This window comes from Anabrus simplex, chromosome 1 (genome assembly GCF_040414725.1).
Source record: "Anabrus simplex isolate iqAnaSimp1 chromosome 1, ASM4041472v1, whole genome shotgun sequence".
NCBI lineage: Eukaryota > Metazoa > Arthropoda > Insecta > Orthoptera > Tettigoniidae > Anabrus > Anabrus simplex.
Genome location: NC_090265.1, coordinates 1156416690 through 1156443009, shown reverse-complemented (window position 1 = coordinate 1156443009; position 26320 = coordinate 1156416690). Strand labels below are relative to the sequence as shown.

At 38.5% G+C, this 26320-nt stretch overlaps 1 protein-coding gene across 1 annotated transcript in view; it reads right to left on the bottom strand.

Annotated features, from left to right (window-relative positions):
* Positions 1–1222: 1222 nt before the first annotated feature.
* The window catches only part of Vps11 (vacuolar protein sorting 11), a 214854-nt gene continuing 189756 nt past the window's right edge, over positions 1223–26320 (bottom strand). The window contains exons 18-20 of the mRNA XM_067137441.2: positions 19835–19979; positions 19652–19750; positions 1223–1887 (exon numbers count right to left, since the gene is read on the bottom strand). Of these exons, the coding sequence (XP_066993542.2) occupies positions 1520–1887; positions 19652–19750; positions 19835–19979 (612 nt within the window). The 3' untranslated portion in view covers positions 1223–1519. The remainder of the gene's footprint in view (positions 1888–19651; positions 19751–19834; positions 19980–26320) is intronic.

Below are 26320 nucleotides of genomic sequence, written 5' to 3'. Positions count from 1 at the left end.
CACAACTATACATGTTTCAATTCTAATTGGATCATCTTCAGTACATTGCTAAAATTGACATTACATATTGTAGTTAAAAACATTTAAAACTGAAGCGAGGATGATATTATGAATGTTAAAATATTCTCATTAAGAAAATGTTATGTTCTTATAAGGTCGTGGTTGGAAGATTTTAAGCCAAGACATGGCCCTGTTCATTTCCTATGTAGTTTACCAGTATTGGGCGGTAAGAAGCTCCACTTCACTGACTTCAGGACTGGTACTGCTGAGAGCACGCTCAATAACATCACACTTCCAGTTTGCAGAATTTCGATCCCATTAGGCAGCAGTCCGATGCCCATTCCACCCACTGCAACTAAACAATTCTCCTCAAGTGCCTGCAAAGTGTGTTCAAAGCACAAGAAGAGGGTAGAATTGAGATGGTTGTGCAAAAAAGTGTACAGTTCCACTGCATTTGGAAAACTGTTTTGAAGCATACTAAACACGCCTGAACTACTAAAGAGAATGGAAAATATGTTTTAATATGCCATGTTCTGTATTTTATCATATTCATTTTCTTTTTATGTTTTGAAAGTTTGAAAGTTCCCTAATTATAATTTTTTCACACAAAGTTGTACACAGGAATTTCCTTTAAAATAATTCCTGCTCTAGGGCATATTCATTGTGCCAGCCATGTCTGCCTCGATGGATTAAAGGGAAAGTTTACAAGATGACTGTCAGACCTGTTAAGACTCCAGATGATGGGAAAGGCAGAAGAAGCACGATCAGGAGAGATACGAAATGCTGCAGTGGTCTGAAGGTGTTATTCAAACTGACAAAGTGTATGAGCACATGTGAGGATCCTTTGGAATCATGGCTTTTGGTGAGAAACTGGAGGAGAGACAATTCCGCTGGTATGAGCATGTCGAGTGGTGTGATGAAGATCATCCTGTACAAAATGTCTTGCCATCACAAAACCAAGTACGGGCTGAGGACACCCATGGTGATGAATAACTGAAACCACCTTAAAGAGGAAGGACATCCCTATTGCCCAGATACAGAAGTGGAGGGAATACTCTCTGTGAATTGAAAAAGCTGGTCCTCAGTGATATTCGGGAGTGCCCACACTGTGGATACATGTATGGCCAGGGAAATTAAAAGAACAGGGACTAATAACTGATGTTCATGGGATTCTCTCTCAGAGACTAATGAATGATATTCACAAGATTCTCTCTCTGAGGTATAATATTCACTAACATTTTATTTTATTCAAATATTTATTTTATACATATTTATATATTAATGTAATATATTACATTTATATTCAATATCTTCACAATTTTTAAGCAGTCCTATTAACTACCATTTGGAAACTTTGTTTATGAACACATACCAAAGTGAATAAAAAGTTTTTTCCCAGTAGCAATAAGTATTTTATTTACATATCTGTAGCACAATATAGCATTCATTCATAATAGCACAAGATCATACATATACAACTTCCATCATACTATAAATATATTTATATGCGACTAGTATGTTACGTTGCAAAAGGATTTAAATTTTTGTCATAATCATCGTCATCTTCATTAAAAGGATTTGTGGAACTGTCTGCAAAAGGGTTTTTACTTTCATCGTAGTCTTCATCATCTTCAAATGGGTTCTTTGGTAGTTCCTGCTTTAAAGGAGGTATAGTTGCTCGAGCTGCTGCAGGAGAGTAGTTTGGTGACTGGCGAGCAGGTGACTGATTAACTCTAACAGGCGACTGAGATACTGGCGGAGGAGGACGAGTCATGTTGGCTTCAAGGGAGGCACTATACTGGTACTCTGAACGCCGTGTCTCATCTTGCCTCATACGACCTTCAGATATGGGTACTGTGATACCTCCGCCTAACCTGCTATCTGGAACTGTGAATAAATATGGACTTTATAATGAGACAGTAGATACAATGAACTAAAATGCACATTTTTACTCTCCCATGTTTCTTCACTAGTTAAGGAAAGAAAATGTTTTCATTCTGGAAGAGAGAGTTTAAAGCAAATCAAAATGCCAGGATTTTTGAAAAAATTTGTTGGTTTTGTTGGTATTAAAAAAGCCCATACGTCAGAGCAACTTCAACTGAGGCAAAATTTAAGGAAAATATCTTACCACACATACGCTGCCGATATACATTTTCTGTGAAGTAAGTTCTCAGGATAGTACAAGGCAAGAAGCATTTAATTATAAATGATTATCTTGAAGTATGGCAGAACTGTCAAAATCTAGCCTATCATCATAGTATAGTAAGAAAACAGCAGCCTACATTTAGGACCAATTGATTTTAGTGCCTAAATGGTGAACAAACACTGTAAATAGGTAATCAACAAGTTTATTAGTACATATTATGTTAAGATTACGAGTTAATAATACTACTCTCTCTCTCTCTGCATACTGTCCTTCCCATTGGTTTTTTATAGCTTCCTCCCTCACTTGCATGAATAATTTTTTAAGACTTGCTCCATCTCTTCTCGCGATATGTCCAAAGAACTGGAGGATTTTCTGACTGACACACGAAGAAAGTCAAATGGATATGGTAAGTTTCTTGATGATGGACATGGACATTCTTTTCTTTTCAGTCTACTATACATCCTTTTTTTTTTTTTTTTTTCCAGTCTACTGTACACACAGCAGTCTGCACCAATACCACACCTCAAATGCATAGATGCATTGTTTTTCTTCGGCCTCAAGTGTCCACGTTTCAAAACCATATACTGTAGAAAGACAGCGAAAATACAAGCTTTAACACGGCAGATCTTTGTTACTTGATCTGTTCTTCCACCTTCTTGAGAGTTTCTTCATGGCAACTCACTCTAAGTCATCTTATTTCTGCCTTACAACTTCCTGGGTCACTGATAGCTGATCCAAGACAGACAAAATTGTGCGCTACCTCCAGTTCTCTTAATTAACCTTTGAGCTGGATCTCTCCTCCTCAGTCAATTACCATTACTTTGCAATTGATGATGATGATGATTATGATGGTTGTTTAAAAGGGCCTAACATTTAAGGTCATCGGCTCCTAATGGTACGAGATGGACGACATGATATGGGATAATTAAAATTTTAAAGTGTATCCACTGACTAGAGTTTAAAATAAATGGTGATGAAAAATGATGAGATTAAAACAATCAGTGGATCTAATTTGCAATGCCTTATTTTCTAATAGAATTATAAAAAATACAGGCGACAATGGAATAAGGCATTGCCTGGAAGTACAGATATATATATGTTAGAAGTTAAAATAATACATTAAAATACGCAAACACGAACTAAAGTAGAGTCAATGGGATAAAAGCGCAGTTAACACAAATACACGAAGACAAAGGACATTATTACACACGATAATAAAGACCACTATCCCTCATAAAATTGATGACGAGGTCTGCTGACTGCTCGTCATCTCGCAGGATGAGGGAGATGATACTCGGGAGTTTTAGCCCGCAGCGCAGATTGACCGGGTCTATGCACTCCATAAGGATGTGTACCACGGTAAGATGATTGACGCAAGTACACACCGGAGGGGGTTCCTTTTTCAGTAAATAGGAGTGCGTTACTATACCGTGGCCGATCCGAAGACGACATAATACCACTGCTTCCCTCTGAGAAGCCTGAAGGGAAAGGCTCCATACGTTCGTTGTACCTTTTATCGCTCTCAGCTTATTTGGAAGTGGAGCGGCCTGCTACTCCATCTCCCAATGAGACATAACCAAATGTCTCAGCTGAGAGCGAATATCACTTGCTGGAACCTTGTAAGGCAACGGGGCAGTGTAACTGTCTCCTTGGCAGCCTTATCTGCTAACTCGTTTCCCTCTACACCCATATGGCTTGGGAGTCACAAAAACGTGATTCTGGTACCGGCATCCGAACACCTGGTCAGCAGGTCCTTGATCCGCTGCACCAGAGGGTGCCGAGGGAAACAGGTATCAATAGACTGTAGCGAGCTCAAGGAGTCAGTACACAGAAGAAAGTGTCGGCGCTCATCGGACAGTGCGTACCGTAGAGCTTCAAAGATAGCATAGAGCTCTGCTGTGTACACACTACAGGTTTCCGGGAGAGCGAAAAGAAACCTATCATTGTTGACAACAAAAGCACAGCCCACCTTCGTTTCTGTCCTCGAACCATCCGTGTAAACGATGACTGAACTTGGATACCGGCCAACAACGGACAGGGTGCTGATCCAGGATTATTTCAGATCATCGTATTATCTACGGAGGTAGCCCACTTGGTTGTCTGACAAGGCAGGAAACCGAAGGTACATCAAACACTATGTACTTCGCAATTACCAAGCCAGCAAGGTGCTGTCAGCACTAGTATTCAGCAGTAGTATTCTTGCTATTTTCAAGAGCTGTTACGTCTATGCATAAGTCTGGTCAGGTTCGTCCTTCTACAGTAATAAAGTAGACTGTACAGCCAGCGACTCAGTGCTGAGTGTTGGGCAGCAGGAAATAACCTGACATCCTCAGGGAGTCAACAGCTTTGGGCGGATGAGCTCTTTTAGGAGGATGATAGATGCTCAGAGGAGGAAAGGCCACTGTAAACTATCTGGTAGCATCTGTACTCCACGTTAGAGGTGGCTACCAAAGGCATCTATTTCCAGGTTAGGGGCAGCCTAATACAAACCTGGAAGCAGGTATGAAATGCTCTTAACAATAGACGGAGCGACACACTGGTTAAGGAATTCCTTAGTCATATCTATGGCTACATCAAATCAGAATTTGGATCATGCCAGGGCGCTCCCCCGAAGTGAAGTGCTGCTTTCACCTGGATGGTGTGAGAAATGGACAGGGCTCAAGGATGGGGCAGGCGAAAGAAGTTAGTCCCTTTGAGATTTGCTACAGTCAATATAGGAACATTGAGGGGCTGCCATTGAGAGTTAGCTGAAACTTCAAAGAACAGACAGGTTGACATTGCTTGTGTTCAGGAAGCTAAGTGGAGAGGATCCAAGGCAAAGGAGATTGGAGATGGCTATAAGGTTATCAATCACGGCACCAGCACATCAAGAAATGGTGTAGCAGTCATAGTCAGCTAACAGTTTTATAATAACATCATGAGCATCTCCAGAGTGTCAGACTGACTCATGTCTATTACAACTGAATCACCATCATTCACTACTCAAATCATCTGTTGAAATGAAATGTCATATGGCTTTTAGTGCCGGGATATCCCAGGACAGGTTCAGCTCGCCAGGTGCAGGTCTTTCTATTTGACTCCCGTAAGCGACCTGCGCGTCATGATGAGGATGAAATTATGATGAAGACAACACACCCAGCCCCAGTGCCATTGGAATTAACCAATTAAGGTTAAAATCCCCGACCCGGCTGGGAATCGAAGCCGGGACCCTCTGAACCGAAGGCCAGTACGCTAGCCGTTCAGCCAACGAGTCGGACAAATCATCTGTTCTGCACCTCTGATAATGAGAAAGAGCAATTCTGGAATGGCTCTGATCCCCATCTGCAAGTGATGGACCTGCAAGAGTCCATCATCATCTTTGGAGGCGATTTGAATGGCCATGTTGGCTCTCCAAAGGCCAGATACATGCGCTGTCATGAAGGACATAGATTTGGTGTGCGTAATGATGATATCGTATACTAGACTTTGCTGAAGCTCAAGACCTAGCTGTAGCTAACACTTTCTTCAAGAAGAGACCAACACACTTAGCCACCCATACTAATGGTGGGCATGCTACACAGACTACTGGTTAGTTCGAAGACAAGATTTGAAGCTAGTGGTCAATGCCAAAGGGATTCCCTATTACGGCATAGCACCCCAACACCGCTTACTCATGCTAGACAGCCGAATGAACCAGCTGAGGCAGACTAGGACACAGAAGACCAGACCTGAATGAATTAAATATTGGAAAATCAATTCCAACAAGAATGAGCTGAAAACTGCCTTTGTAAATTTCGCAGTTAAAGCAAGGGGAATCAGCGGGAGAAATGTGCAACAGAGCAGATACATTGAGTTCCAGTGGACACTTTAGGTAAAACAAAGTCACAATGAAAATTGATTGATAAGCAAATGTGGTAGTAGAATGAGGAAGCTCAACCGGCCAGTAAGGAAAAGAAGTTAGCCTTCAGGACCTGGTGGAATACATGTCTCGAAAAAGATTGTGAACAAAACAGTTCGCTGAAATTGGCAGCAAAGATATGGTGGTTGAGGCAAAAGAGCATCACTATAAGGATTTGTAAAACCAACAAGACATACCAGAAGGGGATGTCAATATTTATCGCCTTGCCAAATCCCATAATCGTTCCACACAAGATATTGGCCATGTTATGCAAAATCAAAGGGTCAGACAACAAAATCCTGAAAGACCCATCAGCCATCCCCATTATTCACGTTCAATGAAGTGATGCCAGCCCAGCAGAAAATCAAGAATGGGAAAGCCACTGGCCCTCATGATGTACCAGCCGATATCTGGGAGATGCCATATAGTACCGCGAGTCTTTCCTGGGTTAGTAGTGTTAATAATAATGTTTTTTCAATTAATCGAGTCCTTTCAAGGAGTTTTCCCTTTTTAAAACACACCCCAACACATTTTCTGGAGTTTATTTCAAGCCATATCTCTCAAAACAGCTGCAAGGCTATGCGGGTTAGTTCACATGCTGCCTCTCATTCTTTTCGATGATAACAGAGTCATCAGCAAAGCCCATTATAGAGAGTGGCAGAAATTGTACCCCATAGCCTGACATGAGGCTTTCCTCAGCTAATTCATCAAAATCATAATTGGTATAATAATTAACATAATTGTATAATGTTATGTTTGTCAGTGATTTATCCAAGTGCATTATTTGAACATTGTAAATACACCTTGTTGGATACATTTCGGCAATAGTTTTTTCCATGGCATTTGAAAGGTTTAAACTGTGAATCGAGGTGATTGCATGTATTAATGGCTCTTAGAATACTTTGTGACGCGGCAAGTGTTTACATTTCTGAAGTACGAGAGAAGTGCCATGTCGGGAAATTGTACAAGTATAGAGTCATAGAAAAGTTCGATTTTAAGGGCATCGGGTACTTTCTTTGTAAATACAAGGCGTCTAAAATGCATACTGTACCATTTCATTGTCCAGTTTGCGTCATGAACGGCAGTTACATCGCTGACAGTTGCCATGCATCGCGATGGAATGATGAAAATTGTATGATAAAAAAGTATATTACTACAAAAATACACCGACATAAAGAATCAAATAAGCCACGGAATACAGTTGTGACGATCGGACTTGAGAAGTCCATGCGGCCGTGAACACGTTGAGAAAAACTGCAGACATGTCAAGTCGAGTAGGCCGTGAATAAATCTTGAGACGGACAGACCTAACGAATCCATGCGGCCGTGAGTAACAAAAAAATGTATTGTTATCCCGAGCTAAAGAAAAAAACAATCACTTAATAAAAAGTTAAAGAAGTCAATTTCGGAACGAAGTATCGAACGAGATTCTATACAAGAAGAGAAGGGATTGAAGCTGAAGAAGAGAATTGTTATTAATACAGTTATGATCATACGCGAAACGTAACGAAAATTTCACCAAATGTCAAATACGAATTAGTAATATCTGGCGCGGAAGAAGAGTAAGGAAGGAAGATCTGATCTCGCAGAAGAAGACGCCAAGTTAAACTCAAAGCAGATAATTGGAAGCCCTTATATACATAAAAGTTAGAAGTTGCCAGTTTACATTTTAAAGTCAGCGTCAAACAGAAAAATTTTAATTACCATATAAAATATTACACCTTCAAAATTGTTTGCTAAAAAGATAGAGAATATACCCAGGATTGTTCAGTTCATAATTGAAATATGCATCTAATGACGACCTTCAATATGTTTTTCTTATTGCATGTAATCGACGGAGATATCATGGTTGAGTAACTCAAGGATATGGGGTCACAATCAGGAGGAACCCTAGCCAACCGTTCTGCATGCCCGAAGCCCGAGTCCAGTTACCGGCAATGACGAGCACATGAACGCGAGATGCTGTCCAAAGAAGACCCAGGATGAAATCCAGCCCAGAGGAATAGCGGAAGCAAGATAAGTGGAGTTCCTTGTAGTTATTTTATGTAGTTAAATTATTACATTTGTGTGAATAATAGTGTGTGTTTAAGTTGAAATATTTGTACAGCAAGGTTAATATCTGGTTCATCGAGATATAAACTCCATGAATAGTGTCTTTGAAAAATAATCCATGTAATCGTTTGAGAACTCGGATCTAGGTAGTCTTTGACAAACCAAAAATTTATACTCCATGTATAGGAATGTTTGTTTACTTGAGGAAAGCTTTGAAAATCAGTATTACAACGTTGTGACAGGATTATACGTCCTTCATAATGCAAATCAGGCTTAAAACAATGCTGAACGAAATGAGATCGTACTCTAAGACAGAAGGAAATGACATAATGTTTAATCGTCACAAAAACGTGAATAACATAGCCTGAATTATTAACACATGCCTTTAATTGCAGGAGGAATGTAGTTACTTGTGTTATTTAATATCGTAAACTTATATGATATTGTGTTTAGTGGAATATACGTACATCGTGACACTCTTAGAGCAACAAATGATGTAACTGAATGAGACTGTTGATATGTACAATGAAATGAGGATATTGTGCGCAAGAATATAGGTTGGATTTATGGTAGAATATATGATTTATGAGGAATTATGATACGTAAGCTGCGTACATGGTAAAAATACGAGCATATATTAATAATTGGTGATATTTATGCAGCGTAACGCCGATATTAGGTTAATGTTGTTGTTATTGTCACATGATATATACGGTAGCATGTCATGTTGGGTTAAATGGAATATGAATACGACCATATGAGGTTTTTAAACTTACAGGTTGTTTATGGTGTACGATCATCGAGAGTATATCCTAGAAATAACGTATTTACGAGAGAAACTTAGTATTTTTCTAGAAATATTTCACATGCTAGGCTATCTTCAAGTTGACTGATTTCCTGTCAAAGACATGATTGGAACTAGGAAATGTTTTCATGATCTATAAAACTACCATCCGTGAATAGATGACCTTCATTTACGATTTTATTCGAATTCTTTCGCAGATAGATGATTGTTTTTTTTTTTGAATCATGGTATGACACTATCAGTTGAATAACTTGCTTGTTGACACATGAATGTTGTATTAGGTTACTCCTACACACTTTTCAAGAAAAATTATGGATTTTTAAGTTTATTTAATAGACATAATATTTATTTTTGAGGTGATTTATGACAGCATGATAATGAATGGCAATTTTTAAGCCATGATTTCTGGAACTCGCTTATGTTGCTTACGCTATGTCAGAAACTCTTGAGGAAAGATATTTAATTCATTTGAGAAAATTGAGGACACTTAGTTGGGATTTAAATAATATTTTGAAAATATTTCTACAGTTTTTTTTTTTTTTTTCAATGTGATATAATGATTCTAAAGGGCAATTGAACGATATGTAAACATCATTCTTGATATTTAACCTAAATTTGAATAATACTTAGATGTTATTTCTACAGTAATACAAGATGTTACAGCATCGATAATTGATATTTGAAAGATAGTTAAATGGTAATTAATATTATTATTAATGATATTCAGATAATATTTTAAAGAAATATTTACAATATTTTGTTTAGGGATTGGAATTCAGTGAATACAAACGAGCATGTAGATGATTTTCTTTACTATTTTCCAAGTACTATCATTTTATTTTTCAATAAACTAGGTGATAAGAACTTTGACTGGATTTCTTACTATTTATTTATTTATTTATTTATTTATTTATTTATTTATTTATTTCATAATTTGTAGAGGTATTTGGAGGTATACGAACTAGTTGATTGGTAAATGAACCTAGGGTTTTTCTTAGTTATGGATTACTATTGAGCTGTGATGGTTTACGAATGAACTTAAGAATGAGGCTGTGCATTACCTTCAGTTGAGTCCACGTAAAAAAAAAGGGAAATATATATATATTTTTATCACAATTTTTATCCCTGAGAGGTATCCTGCAGTGAATATATATGTAATTGATATCATAACATGAAAAGTAAGTGATATTTCACAGAATAAGTAAAAATCGATGGAGGCGAAGGAGTATTTATATCGGACGGGAGGAAATATTCAAATATTAAGACAAGACTGGATACTTATATTCATATAAGGTCACAGAGTTAGGATGATGTACTCATGTCTCATTCCCATCTGCATGATAACTTGATGTGTGCTGGAATTCATTATATTTATTTGGCCGCCTAACATTAGATAATGGATTGTTGGCCGGAGTTTATGATAAAGTATTGGGAAAAGACACGATACGAATAATGTACCCCCGTTAGGAGCATAAATTGTCACCCATGCGTGTGGCAAATAGAGAAAGTCACCAAGGGAAATGTCGGTCGAAAAGATGCATTATTTGGCGCCCAACAGTGGAGCGATACTGAGGATACCCTGGAGGATACCTGGGTACATTAATTGATGCCCATTCGTGGAGCAAAGACTGAGGATACCCAGGATAGTTGAAGATATATAAATATTGGGCGCACATCACTAATTGATGCCCATCGTTGGAACGAAACTGAGGATACCCTGGAGGATATCCAGGTGTAATAATTGATGCTCATTAGTGGAGCAAGATTGTGGATACCCGGGGGCACGGCGTCGAGTTAGCATTAACATGAAAGTAAAATTGAGGACACTTAGTCCAATGACAAGATAATTATGAACATTGATTAATACTTACCGTTGAAGCAGGGCTGAGGATGCCTAACCAAACTATAAGATAATTGTTGGCACATTATTTGGCATACAAATGCGGTTTCTGGAAAATAGTTGTTGCATTAGCTAACGCTCGTCGTTGGAGAAGAATAATTGCACTGATTGACACCCAGAAACGCAGTGGATCTGAGAATATATGAGGCATGAAGAGTTACATAGAAAGTGTTGGACATGAGAAAGCTTCACCCAGAGATGAGGCAAGACTGATAGGAAGCAAAAGATTGAGATTCGATGCATAAGAGGGAAACCAAGAGAAGAAGAAGTTGAGAGTTAGGCAAGGACTCGTGTGATCGAGGAAGGGAGCTGAAGAAGAAATGGATGATGATGATAGTGAATAATATAGCAGAGATGTTTCAAATAATTAGTAGATTAAGATAGTTAATAATATTAATTTAGATCATGATATGATTTTTCTGTTGAGGTAGAGATAGCAAATAGGTTAATAAGTTCCCAAATATCAAGAATGATTGTTTTTCCTTGTTTTCTCAAGTTTCTGAAATAACTGGGATAATAAGGCGGTTGGTTATATGGTGGAGACCAGATTGTCGATCTCATACTGAATTGAAATACTGATATATTTTATTGGTTGCAAACTATAAACAATTAGCAAAATAGAATCTTTAGCGAAGCTGAGCAATAATAGACATAAAATGGCGACTATTAATCAATTGAGGTCTCAAGTTCAGGAATACCAAAAGGAAAAGGATGAGGAGATAAACAAAATAATCGAGGAGTTCGAAAAGGCTAAAGAACAGAAGGAGAGATTGAAAGAAAAGGAGGAGAAGATGAATAAGATAACCGAGGATCTAGAGAAGACGAAAGAAGAACAAAAAGGAATGATAGAAATGTTAGGAGAAATGATGATGAAACAAGAGGAGAGACAAGAAGAAAGACAGAAGAAGCAGTTAGAAGAGATATTAGGAAGACATCAGCAGAAACAAGAAGAATACCAGCAGAAACAAGAAGAAAGGCATCAAAACCAGATGGAAGAGATGAGAAAAATGGAGAAGAGACAAGAGGAAATGATAAAAACAGGAATTGGAAAAATTGAAGAAGAAGTTTCCAAGATGAAAGCCAGATTAGATGATCTGCAAACGGAAATGATGGAGAAAATGGAAGACAAGAACAAAGAGATCTACGGTGAAATAAATAAAATTAGAAGCGAGCTAACGGAAAGTAAGAATTGTATCCAAGGATTGAAAGAGGACGAGATCAAGAAATTGACCGAGAATATGGAATCGATAAGGATAGATTCGCAGGAAAAATGGAGTCAATATAATGAGGAGTTGAAGAAGATAAATGAAAATGTAGTATCAACAAACAAAACTATGGAGGATAAATTCATTCTAGCACGTGACCAGATTGGGAACAAAATGGAGATGATAAATGAAGAAATGAAAAAGAATAAAAATGAAGCAGAAGAAAGAATGCTTAGAACAGAGCCCTTTTTTTTTTAAATTGCCTTTTTAAAAAGATTTTGGAACCCGGAAATTCAGCAGAAGTTTAGGCTGGAGCTGTATTCTAGGAAATATTCATCCATAGGGCAGACTAGATACAGTGACTATTTCGCATACCAATTCCATAGGTTCCAAGACTTAGATTCGGCACCTAGTGAGTTGGAGGCTATAAGAACAATTCAAAAACAAATCCCTCCAGAAACTCAGAGATTATTGGCGGCAGCTAATGTGAAATCAGCAGTGGAGATGGAGAACATATTGAGACAACTTGACATGACATCTAGTCATGCTGCGCCAAAAATAAATAGGAATACAAATAACCAAGAGGAGATAAATGTGTTGAACTGGGAAAACAATAAAAAAAAATCATTTCCTGAACGAAGAGACACCGATAGGAATCCTAGGAAAAGAGAGTGTAGTGATGACGAAGGGAGGATAGGAGAACAAAGCCGATGTAAGTGCAGACAAAATGGTCATGAGACTGGAAGGCAAACACATGAGAAATTTGCGCCGTATCATCGACCATACAATCTGAACAGAGACGGGAGAAGTCGAGGCAACTTTAGGCGAAAACCAATGTATAGAGGAACAGCAAGAAATCATCACGACAATAGAGAAAGCAGGAACAGGCAATATAGCCAAGACTTAAGGAGAGAAAACCAAGAAAAGAAGAAATGGGAAGAAGCGATTAAGAATCGAAACATTAATGGGGATTTAGAAGGAGCCGAAAGCTTGGAGCTCCAAGAATTTAAAAGGAAAAAGAGAGAGGAACAAAAACTAAACCCAGATGCCCAAACATACGAATTGGACATCCGGAGTAAAATAAAACCGCCAATTTTGAATTAGAAGAGGAGATAGATAGTACTTGGAATGAAAGTTATGGCAAAATTGGAAGTTGGTATATACTACAGGTTGAATCTTGGGACATAGACCCGGATGAATTGTTAAATGAACCGATGGAAAAGAATTTGGAAGACCATCAGAAATGTGATCAAAACATGTGACATTTGTCAAAGAACAAAATATAATTCATTCCTAACTAAACATGAACCAATCGCTATAATACCAACAGCACCGAGAGAAATTTTCGCAATAGACATATTCGGTAAACTGCCAACAGCTGTTAGAGGACATAAGTACATAGTCGTTACTATGGACGTATTTTCAAAATTTGTAGTACTACAACCAATCCAAAGAGCAACAATTAAGCAAGTAATTAAAGCAATAAATAGAAACATAATACCTCGAATGGGAAAGCCGAAAAAAATATTAACTGACAGAGGAACCCAGTTTACCTCAGCTGAGTTCGAAGAAATGATGCAGAACCTGGAGATTAAACATATACTCTGTTCAGTTAGGCACCCATTGCAAACCCCGTAGAACGATGTATGCGGGAAGTGTTGAAATATTGTAGAATATATTGTTTGGAAAGCCACTGGAGATGGATTAACGTTATAAATTTAACTGAGGAATGTATGAACAATACGGTACATGAATCAACTAACCAGATACCCCGTATGATACACTTGAATGAACAACCGAAAAGACCTTGGGATAAAATCATAGGGGAAAACTATGAACCCAAACCCACCAGCGTCGAAATCAACCGGATGGTGACAGCCAAACTTGTAGAACAAGCAAATAAACGCCTAAGATGGGTCCAAAATAAAAAGTTCCATCTACCTTTTAAAAGTAATGACAAAGTCATGATTCGACAAGCACCTAATTCCAATGTATCAGAACGAATATTCGCTAAATTTGTTCATTTGTATGATGGTCCATACGTGATAAGAAAATCGTTAGGCAACAACGCGTATGTAGTCGCGAACTTAACTGGAACATATAGAAATGTACATAACGCATCTAGTTTAAAATTGTATTATGAAGAAGACCGGGAATAGAGTCTATAAAAGAAAGAAAAACACGCAAATAAAGATATACAGGTTGCTCTAATACAAACAGGTCAATGAAAGCTCCATTTGAATACAGAAGAGAAAACAAAATAAATATACTGCGAACAGTACATTTATTTACTTTTGACGGGGAGCAAAATGTACCATTTCATTGCCCAGTTTGCGTCATGAACGGCATTTACATTGCTGACAGTTGCCATGCATCGCGATGGAATGATGAAAATTGTATGATAAAAAAATATATTACTAGGAAAATACACCGGCATAAAGAATCAAATAAGCCACGGAATACAGTTGTGACGATCGGACTTGAGAAGTCCATGAATAAATCTTGCTTCTGTAAAGCAAGAAAATAATTTTGTATGCATCAATTTCCTGTGTTCAATGGCACTTACTGATGTAGATTCTAATTGGTTCTTCCACCTGTACAGTTGTCATAGTGACGTCACCTTACAACAACTTTTGCGAACAATGGTTAATGACAGCCGCTTCTTACCTCCGTTATTTAATCAAATTTACAGCTTTTCTCTTGCACACAATATCTACAGTTTGTTCAATTTCTTCTGTGGTGTAGTGTGTGCTTCCAGCATAGCTTGAACTAGTAGATTTGCTATGTGAAAAGTGATTTCACTGGATTGACGAGAATCAGACTCGAGGCTCAAAGTCGGATCCGTAACACATCTTGTTCCTGGCAATGGTGTGCTGCCTTTTCTTTCAGATAATGCAGATGAGGTGTCGCTGCTTCCACTATCACTTTCTCAGTAACTATTTCTCTCCAGACACGACTCTGAGATGATGCTGGCACTCATGGGATGATTTTCAGCTAGTTTGATCACATGTCGACCCATCTCCCTTTCTTCCGAAATTATTTCACAGGAAGAGGAGAAACCTTTTTCATGGAAATAACGTGAATGATACTCTAGAACATTAGCTGGATTCATGACTGCTTTTTCAAAGGAACATGTGTCAACTGGCTAGCGCAAAAAGCTCAAGGTAACCCGGCCGCTTCAGCTGGTCACCAGGGCTGTCCACGTCAAGCTATACGCTAACGTGTCCAATTCTATTAGACATTTCCATACTGATTTCAGGACCTTACAGATCGAAATGGCAGCTGAATTTTTGTACATTGCTTTCTTATGGACCCCTCATCCTCTCTACCAAATTTCATTGCCAATTTCGATAGGACAGTATGGACAGTCCCTTGTAGCAGTTTTTTCCAATATAAAAACAGATTATTTTCAGTGGTCATGAGCATTATTCATAGTCATAGGGTAGGCTAGAGAGCCGAGTTGAATTAAATGACTAATGTCAACTAAGTTATAGTACCAAGATTCATTAAACTAATAAATAGAATAGCCTAACTACTTACTAGCTACTTTGGAAATTATGTTTTGACTACCTTTTTAACACTGCAAATAAATCCAACTATTATTTAAACCTCCTGTAAGAAGAGGACAGTGAATGCAAGTGGGTATTATTTTCAAATGAGCTGAGAGCGGAAGTACGTTATAGTGTACGATTCTTTCAGTGTGCCTTGGGTCTGTATGTCTCGCTGCAGAGGGAGTTCGGCTTCCCACCAATGTCCAGTGTGCCGATAACGAACAGTGTATGTATAGTGTCTCTGATCTGTGAGCGAGCCGTTCATCACTGTCTGCTGCGAGTCAGTTGAATTGTGTGTCGTGAGCTCGCCGTTGCTATGATTCGATTCACTCGGACAGTTGAATGAATCGATACACTGTTTCGAATCATACACTCAGTAGCAAACACTACTGGTGATGCACTATTCAGTTTGTTCCAGAACATTACGACACTCCAGATATTTCATAACGTAATGCCATTGGTTAAAGGGAATCAAATTTTAAGTCCCGCACATTCATTGGCTTTCAGCCTTGAGCAAAGTATGCTAACTGGGTTGTTTCCACTTTGCGGCGTTGGGCTACTTCCCAGGAGCTCGGCTTAGCGTAGTATCACTTTCTGGATCGGTCTGCTGTAGGATGGACGTGGGTCTATGTTACTCCTCCTTCACGAGAAGCCTGAGACCATTTTCTTTGTAACACTTTTCTTTCTGACTTACGATGTAACTTTATTCACATTTAAGGTGTGGGAATTTCTCTTTCTTTTCCTTATGCTCAAGTATTTTTCTAGGGTTTATTATGTGGTAGTTCAGTTAAGACTCCACATCTCAATTTTGGGAAGGAAGGCAAGCAAATTTCATATTTACCCATGTATTAATTAACTGTAAATTACCATTTTGCTTGGACTCCATAGTATGGGACTAGCCCACTGAAAGTACTAAGGATTATCCTCATTTCTAGTTTTTCTGAGACATGTTGCCTGACCAGACATACCATCATGGAGTGCTCCAATCAGGCCAAAAATGTGTTAGAGCAAACTAAGTGTCTCAACACTGCCTACACAGCAGGGCTTGGGACAGAGTCAAAGGCCTTCTCCAGATCATAATAACATTAAGTAGAGAGGTTGCTGTTGTTCCCTGCATTTTTCTTGGAGTTGCCTTGCATAGAAGATCATGTCAATTGTGCTTCTTGAGGTATGGAAACCACACTGGGACTCGGGGCGAATCTTCTCACAGACAACCTGGAGACGGCTATATAGAATCCTTGCAAGAAGTTTGCCAGCTATGGGCAGCAGGGATATACCGCATATACTGCGATCATCTTTCTTGAATATGGTGATGATAGTAGCATTCTTCAGGTCACCAGGTACTTGCCAACTGAGCTCGATAGCTGCAGTCGCTTAATTGCGGCCAGTATCCAGTAATCGGGAGATTGTGGGTTCGAGCCCCACTGTCGGCAGCCCTGAAGATGGTTTTCCAGGGTCTCCCATTTTCACACCAGGGAAATGCCGGGGCTGTACCTTAATTAAGGCCACGGTCGCTTCCTTCCACTTCCTAGGCCTTTCCTATCCCATCATCGCCGTAAGACACATCTGTGTCAGTACGACGTAAAGCAAATAGCAAAACAAAAAAAGTACTTGCCAAGTCGTCATACTGGACATAAAAACACATACATTCATGTAATGATCTTTAACTCTGAGGCAAAGAGTAATTAATCCTTAACCGAAGATGATGTAAATAAAAAAATTGCATCCTAGTGCCTGGGCATTAGGTAAAAAAAAAAAAAAGAAACACACACACACACGTGCAAGTGTTGATTTGTAATAAAGCTATGTCTAATTCTGTTCAATGTATACTTGGGTATAATTAGTAAATTAATATTCTGAAAGACTGCAGTAAAAAGTTAATTAATGACAAAAATTCATCAGTATATAATACCAGTACAGCAGTTGATTTGCTAACATGTTTGCAACTGGCCCAGTAGCCAGGGTTAATGGGTTAGGGTGATCCCGATGACTACTCTCGGGTGTTGCTTACAGCCATTATTGATGGATGATTAATAAGTAACAGTGCCCAAGATTAAAACTACCCATGTATTTTAAGTTTTATTTTTACCATGAATGGTGGTGTTGGTGATTATTGTTTTAAGAGAAGTACAACTAGGCAACCATCCTCTAATAATGCTAATCAGAGAGGAAAAAATAAAGGTAGCGGCCAGAGAAAGACAAGGGACACAAAGGGCTGAAAATAAAAGGCTCCCTAGGCCTCAAATGCTCTAATGCTGTTGGGGTCAGAAAAGAACAAGAGTTGACCAAGGGTGGTTGGATAGGATACATGAAAGTGGGGAACCTGGCACAAGTACCGCATTTCCCCCAATCCATGAAGACCCTGAATGGAAGATGATCCCCCTTTTTCCATCAAAAAAGATTAAATCAGGCTTAAAAAGGGCTTTGTAAAATCATATGAATGCCTTCCTTGTACAGTACGCATTTTTAGACAATCTTTGTTCTCATGCCAACGCCGAACATTAGTTTTAGTTATGCCGTATTTTTTTGCAACTGCACAATTATTCTTTATTTTCACAAGTTTAATAACCATTCATTTAAAATTGGCATCATAATAGTAAAGAGAACCTATTGAAAATTTGTCGGCAATACCTGTTCCACGCGTCTCTACAATACGACGATCCATCTGGAAAATATTCCTGCTGTAGCGATATATAATAAAAAAGTGGACATTGAAGGTCAACAAATGAGTTTATTGCACCGTGGTATGGCCATTGCGCCCTTGCATTTTTCGCACACATACCTCACAATTTCATCTTCGACTTCTTTAAAGTGTCCTTGTTGTGGGCCACTGAATGCATTTTTTGTACGGTACGCAGTTTTCAAGCTATTTTTGTCTTCACGCTAATGCCAAATATTGACTTTAGTTAGGCCTTGCAGCTGCAAAATTATTCTTCATTTCCACGTGTTTAACAACCATTAACTGAAAATTGGAATCATGACATCAACAAGAACCCGTTGAAAATTTTCCGGCAATAGCTGTTCCACGTATCTTTACAAGACGACTATCCATTATGAAAACATTCCTGCTGTCTATAAAACTTAATTTTACTAAGCATCAGGTAGAGTAGACACGTTATAACTCTGCCACTATACCTGGAAAATATTCCTGCCGTTACTGTTACTTTTACTCAGCGTCAGGTACAACCGGCTGCCGCTAGATGCACGTCTCACTTTCTTTCTTTCTTTGGCTTTTAAGAATTCAAAGGCTCGCATGTTTTGATACCATTCTGCGGATTTGGGAAATGTTTTTCTAGAGGCTAACAGAATGTCATTTTCTCTTCACTATTTCCCGAGATCTAGTGACGTTACACCGAGGTACTGTACAATCGGTTGCTGTGGCTAGAGATGTATAATAAAGATGTGGACGTCGATTGTCAACAAGTTTTGTGTGCGCATGCGGTGAAACGAAGCAGCGTGGTTACCGTGGTAGCTGCCAGTGATGTTTATTACTGTTAGGTCGTGAATATAAGACGACCCTTGTTTTTTCCCCACGAAATTCTGAGAAAAAAAACTGTCTTTGATTCGGAGAAATACGGTAAGTGGAAGCAATGCCAGCACTCAGCTAAGGGCCCCGTGGTCACCAAGCCACCCTCTCAAGGCAAAAAAGGAAAAAGTAGCTCCTGGTGATAAGACTTCCACTGAACAGTCAAGCTCAAAATACAAAATTATTATAGTATCGAAGCTCTTTACTCCCTTTCGATAGTGAAATTTCAGTTTCACCCCAGTCTGGCAATGGCTCACTAGCCGCCAGTGTCTTGGAAGGGTATAGCCATACAACTGATGAACCCGCTGCCACACTGAGGCAAAATGCTGGTCATTTCATAACTGAAAGGGCCTAAAGAGCTTGAATACTTTATTATTCACAATCGGAAAAATTAAATTATGGTTCCCTTCTGGAAACTCAATTTTTTATGTATGATTATTGTTACAAAATAAATCATATTAAGATTTTATTTTACACATGCCTTGAAGCCTTTCCCAGGATTTCAAGTTAAAAAGTTCTAACAAGATTCTCTTTTGCTGATAGAGGTGAGGATACTGCAGAAGGACAATACTAAATCTATTTTTCTCACCAGTCCGAGATACTTGGCCCTCTCCCAGTCGCAACTTGGCTTCAGCTCCTGGTCCATACGTCACAGTATTTTCTAGTGTTTTATTAACTTGAACGGGTTCTGCAAAAGAGAAAAGTTTATAGGTAGGTACACTTATATTCCCTAGTAATAACATGCAAATAAAGAAGTTTACGGTTAGCTTACTTGACTTTTCTGTTATAACAGGGTCTGTGACAACGGTGAGTTTGTTGAAAACACCTCGTCCAAAATAGTCTGCTACCAAGGAGAAACCATCTTCTGCTCTTTCTAGCTGACTGTGGAATGTCTCATGGAGATCACGGTTCTGTTCCTGGATAAAATAATATTTTGAATTACTGTTTAATGAACTGAAAGCTTGTCTTTGCATGCAAGAATATATATATTTTGTTCGGCAATTGACTTCATTTACTATCAAAACCACCCCTCATGATTCTTTTCACCATACAGCCATCTTGAAACGATTTACAAAGATTGTTTCTCTTAAAACGATTATCATATTTACCTGAGTAATGCCACCCCCCTAATTTTGATATGGAAATTTGGGGAAAAATTAAATTTCACATAATTTTCCTGCCATGATTATATAAAATATTTCTGTCATCAGTGGGTTTCTATTTTTTTTTTTTCAAAATGTGCAATCATGAAAACAGAGTTTATGGTGATAACTTTTTACTAAATGGGTTTTTTGTGCTGAAAATTTCCAAATTCTCATTAATTTTGTGCTTTTTCAGGTGAAATAATGACTCAAGATGTAACTAAATAATAACGATTAGGTTAACACACAAATGTAACAGCCATGTTCAAAAATTCATCACCAAATGGCAACATTTATTCACATTTTAGTATCATATCAATCAACAATGACCAAACTGCAACATACAACAGGTACAGTAGTGACATTTTCATTTTTCATAGTTGTTCTTCTGTCTGTTAAAACTAAACTATATTTAGAGAAAAATCTCTTTCTCTCAGCATTTAATACTGGCAACCAAAGGCACTGAAAGGACTTTTCACAGAAAACATGATAAGAATAACCTATTCCTTTCAATGCTAACAGTGCTGTTACAATATCAAATTTATCAGTCATGGCTTAACTGTTCAGCAGTGCTATAAAGTTCCTTGTAACAAAGAAGAAAATAAAAATCATTAGAACCTGTTTTGAATGCATTTAGTTTGTTGAACTTTGCCATAACATTATTTAAATCAGCGATGTTTGGTTTTGTAACTAAACTTGAAGGCTCAAACAAATTATGTAAAGCATTAATTACCATTATGTCATCGGTTTCTTTCAACATTATGGAATTGAGTTTAGATAAAGTCATGCGAAAGCAAGCTTTCAAATTGTTTTCCAGTTCATTTTCAGCATCGAGTGCCATGCTTTCTACAAATTCAATTACTCTATTTCCAAAGTGGCCACTTTCTAATATTTCACATTTGGTTGGAGAAAAAAACAAGGTGAGCTAAGGGGTTTTTCTTTAAATTGAAACTCCAATACCGGATCTGATATTAATCCATAATTATCAGAAACAAAAGAATGAAGATCAGGAAGTGGCACAGACTGTAAAACGATCCTACGGTTCAAAGCCCTGTAATCGATGACAGGCCTGAAACCACCTTGGGGTTTCGGTAAAAGAAAACTGGGCGATGAATATGCCGACTTGGAAGGTCGAATAATACCATCTCTTAACATCTGTTCAATGATTGCCTTAAGAGCCTTAATTTTAGGTGGAGATAGCCTATAAGGGGGAAACCTAACTGGAATAGAATCGGTCAGCTCAATCTTGTATTCAATAAGGTCAGTGACACCTACGGTTTCTGAAAATACGTCAGGAAAATGCTGACACACAACTTTCTAATACTTTCAATCTGGTCCTCAGGTAGATGCCTAAGATCTAACGACATCTCACTCTGGGTAGGCAAAACAGATGAAAATGACAGAATTACATTTCAAAAGAGGAATATTTATGTTACTAGCAAACCTGAATATGCACAGCATGCTCTGAAGATCGAGCAGAAGACCGGAATGAGACATGAAATCAGCCCCCAATATTACAGGGCAAGCTAACTGTTTAGCCAAAAATAACTTAATTTTTCATGTAAATTTTGAGATTCGCACTTTAGCGAAAATGAAGCCTAAAATTTATAACGGTGACGAGTTTGCCGAAACACATTTAATATAAGAGAAAATATCCAGTCCCTCCACTGTTGCCCAAGATTTTCTTCTTCTTCTTCATTACTTTGTCTTTTGCATTGTCATTCTTTTGAAGAAGGAAATAGCTCTTTGAACCAGGGCCTTCCTGTACTTCACTTTCACAGAAGAATAATGCCAAGGTCCAAAGGCTGCAGGTGACTGGTGCAGTTAGGAAGAAAGGAAACTACTTTGATATTCCGCAGGAAAGATGAATTTGCAAGATCTTCCTTCCTGCCGATCCTGTCTTAGCATCCAAGCTTCGTAAAAATTTTAGATATATCTCCAATGTTATCCACGCACTTTTGTTAAAATCATTTTTACAAGGAAGTGTACGGGTGTTCTTGAAGCATACTTCAATTTTCCAATTATTAGTGGGGGTAATTTTTCACTCTCGTTGCTGTTAACACATAACACTGTCAGTCTTTCTTTACTTTTTTATAACAATGCTGTCAGTTTTTCTTTACTTTTTTTTTTTTTTTTTTTGCCTCCATGGCACTTTTCTCCGTGAACAGCATATGTCTTGGATGGGAGCAAATTGTAAAACACTCCTGTTTCATCGGCATAAAAAATATTCTTAGCATCATATCCTTCAAGAACTTGAAGTAACGTATTCTTTTTCCAGTACACAACTGTATCGTCATTAACTTTTGCACTCTTGCCACACGTTTTGGAACGAATGATTTTGCAGGTTTTTAAAATAATCAAACCAGCCATTAGAAGCATGGAAATCAACCAAGCCCAGCTTAAGTGCAATTTCTCAAGTTATGTTCCCATCAAGTGGAGCGTTCTTACTCCTATCAAACCATTTCATTAAAATGTTTCCAAGTTTCTTCCGTATTTTTGCTCCAGAACCGCACTCCACTTGCGCGGTCAGAATTGCTTCCTTCAGTTTCATGATGCGAAATAGCGTAGAGGGTGCCAAAGTTATATTTTTTTGCCATCTGTGACAAAGGTACTCGGCTATCCCTTTCAGCATCACTAACGATGTTAATCTTTTGTTGAAGAGTCAGCTTTTTATATTTAGCAGCCATAATGAACGTAGTCCGCCGTAAGTCGCAGTACAACTCGTATCACAGACACAAATGTAACTCGTAGCACAACTTGCAACACAGGAACAAAAACAGTAAATTAAGCTGGAGATATTCTTCAGTCTGCGCCCTCCGTGTGATTCCTATGCAGCAATTGGTGCCGCGTGACGGAAATGCCTAGGTAGTGTAACAGCGCTGTGGCTGTAGGTTAAGGCAGCTGACCTCACCGGAGACATAACCATTGAATTATTATTAAGATTCACCTTTTTCAGATGATTGGACATAGGATATTTAATTTCATTATGGGATTATTTATACGTTTTAAAATTTATTATTATTATTATTCATTGCCATTATTATGGATGCTGTAAAATATGACAGTAGAAATGTTGATATCATCATCATTGCACAGTTCCAGTTTCCCGGGTACTGTTAATGAGCCTCTTCCACTTCTTCCTGTGCATATACAACTTGTCGTGAAGAACATTGTCCACTTTCCATCCTCTAGCAATTAGATCAACCTTGATCATGTCCATCCATCGGGTTTTAAGTCTTCCTGCAGGTCTTTTCCCCTCCAGCTGTCTTTCCGAATTTATTCTGGCTGTTCTTGCAGGCTTCATCCTCATAACATGCCTGTACCACCGTAGTCTGCATGTGACGATTCTGTCTAGGGATGTCTTTATTCCAGCTTCTTTCCTCAACTCCTCATTTCTTAACTTGTCCATCTTGGTCTTCTGGAAGGTGGATCTAAGAAATTTCATTTCTAATTCTTGCAGTCTTGATGAATCTCTTTTTGTTAGAGTGCACGCTTCAATACCATAGGTCAATACTGGTATGAAATAGCTGTTAAACATCATCAGTTTGGCCGGTTTTGGAATCATGTCATCTCATAAAAGTGTTCTTACTTATTGGTAGAATTCGGATCCCTTTTGCACTCTGTTTGTAATTTCCTTTCTGAACAAATTATCACTGGGGATTACACTTCCAAGGTAAGGAAAACTATCCACACACACTAGCTGGTGGTCTGCTAGTTTTACACTTGCTGGACGCTCTCCTCTGTTGACTGCCATCACCACTGTCTTGGTCTCGCTGATGTTGAGGTTATATTCCTGGTACTGGGATTTCCATACGTTGAGTCTGGTCTGTACTTCCTCTTCTGTTTTACCCCAAATCATATCATCAGCAAAGGCCACTGCATTCAGTTCACCTAACTTTTCCTTGACGTTTTTCATTATATTGTCCAAGAGCGGTGATGAACAGTAGTGGGGACAGTGCACTTCCTTGCTGAACTCCACTCTTGGTCTCAAATCATGATGATCAACCTTCCCCAATTTGTACACAGCTAGTACAGTACAACATCTGAATTTTCTTTACCAGTCCTTCAGGCACATTTATTTTCCTCAGGCACTCCCAGATCTTACACTATCATAGGCCTTTTCTATATCCAGGAATACAATGACCAGGTTCTTGCCTTTCTCCCAATACCTTTCCATCAGCATGCAGGTGCTAAAAATTAGATCCATTGTTGTTTTATTACTTCTTAATCCATATTGCTCCTCCTCTAACTGTGGTTCAATGATGGTTCTCAAATCTCCTTTCTATGATCTTCTCTAGAATTTTTAGCCCATGAGACAGCAGTGTGATTCCTCTATAGTTGGCGAGTTTCCATCTGCTGCCTTTCTTAAACAGGGGAATTATAATGCCCTTGCTCCAATCTGCAGGTATTTTGCAGTCTGTCCATACAGCATTTAGTACTCTGTGCATCCACTGTATACCGTGGATGCCTGCTGCCTTTATCACGTCCGCATTTACTTTATCTGCACCTGAAGATCTTCCTTTAGGCATAGATTTTAATGTTGTCTCAGTTTCTGTCCAGGTGATGGGAGGTTCCTCATTATAGGCTTGGATTTCCGGTTCTGTATTTTGTTCTTGAACTGGTCTATTCAGTAGGCGGTCGAAATGGTTCTTCAGGACTTCTCTCATGTCACTTTCTGTCCTAACCAGATTTCCATTTTCATCTTTAAGTGCCTTTATGGTATTCATTGGCTTCCTTTTACCTCTGATAACACTATATAGTAGTTTGTTATTGCCTCTGTTGTCTTCCTCCTGTTTCTGAGTGAATATATTCTATGCCTTGATCTTTTCTTCTGTAACCGTTCTTTTAACGTCCAGTTTCTTGTTTTGGTATAATTGTTCGAGGTTTCTGATCTCTGCCTCGTCTCTAGTAAGATCTGGTTTATTTTCCTCCCAATCCCTTTCTTTACGCAAGAGATTTCTTTCCCTGACTGCTGCTCTCACTCTTTCATTCCATCAAGGTGCTTCCTTCTCCCTTGTTTTCATACTTGTCTTTCTACAAACTTCAGTTGCTTCCTTAACCAATGTGTCCCTTAGTCTGATCCATTCTGCCTCTCTATCTTTCCTTTCATCTCTTGGTAACAGGGTTTTTATCTGGTTCTGATACTCAATTCTCTTATCTGTTTTTTGGAGTTCCCATACTTTGACTTTTGGCACATAGAAGTTTCTCAGGTCCGTTACTAATAGATGGTGGTCACTGTCAAAACTCTTGCTTGATATTACCCTGACATCTGTTACCATTCTGCTCCTTTATTCATCTGAGGTGACAATCAATTACAGTCTTTTGTAGTCCATCCCAACTGTATCGTGTTATGGCTATGTCTATTCTTGAACCAACTATTTTTCACCACCAACCCATTCCTCATACAGAAGTCAAGGAGAGGTTCACCTTCTATATTTCTTCCACCAGATCCATGAGATCCCATTACGTTCTCATATCCTGTTCTATCTGTCCCAATCTGTGCATTCAGATCTCCTATAATGATTACTCTCTCTTTATTAATAAGTTTTTTCAAATCATCAAGAAACTGGTTCTTATCGTCTTGACAACATCCAGTTTGAGGTGCATACACCTGTACCAAAGTTAGTTTTTCTTACCCTAAATGCACAGTCACCTTTATTATTCTCTCACTAACATACTGAATGTCAGCGACTCCTTCTAGATCTTTACTCATGATGAAACCAACACTGTCCCTCATCTCTTTGTGATCTCCATGCCAATACAGTGTATACTGCTTTTTAATTTCTTCATTCCTTTCCCTCTCCATTTGGTTTCACTCAGCCCCAGTACCATTAATTAATTTCCTTTCCATGAGGTCCACTAGTTCTTCACATTTTCCTGTGAGACTGAGTCAGTTGATGGTCTCAATCTGTGTTAGTTTCCTTCAGGATTTTTGCATTTTTGCAAGACTCTGTCTATCATCAGTTCATAAACCATCATCCTGAGTCTGCTCATGCTGACATCTTAATTTAGTTGATAAATGCATTCTGAGGCTCTTATGTGTTTTGAAAGCAACTACAAGTAAGCTCTTTTTACTGGCTTGCTAGGCCTAACATAATTGAGGATTTTCTTTCAGA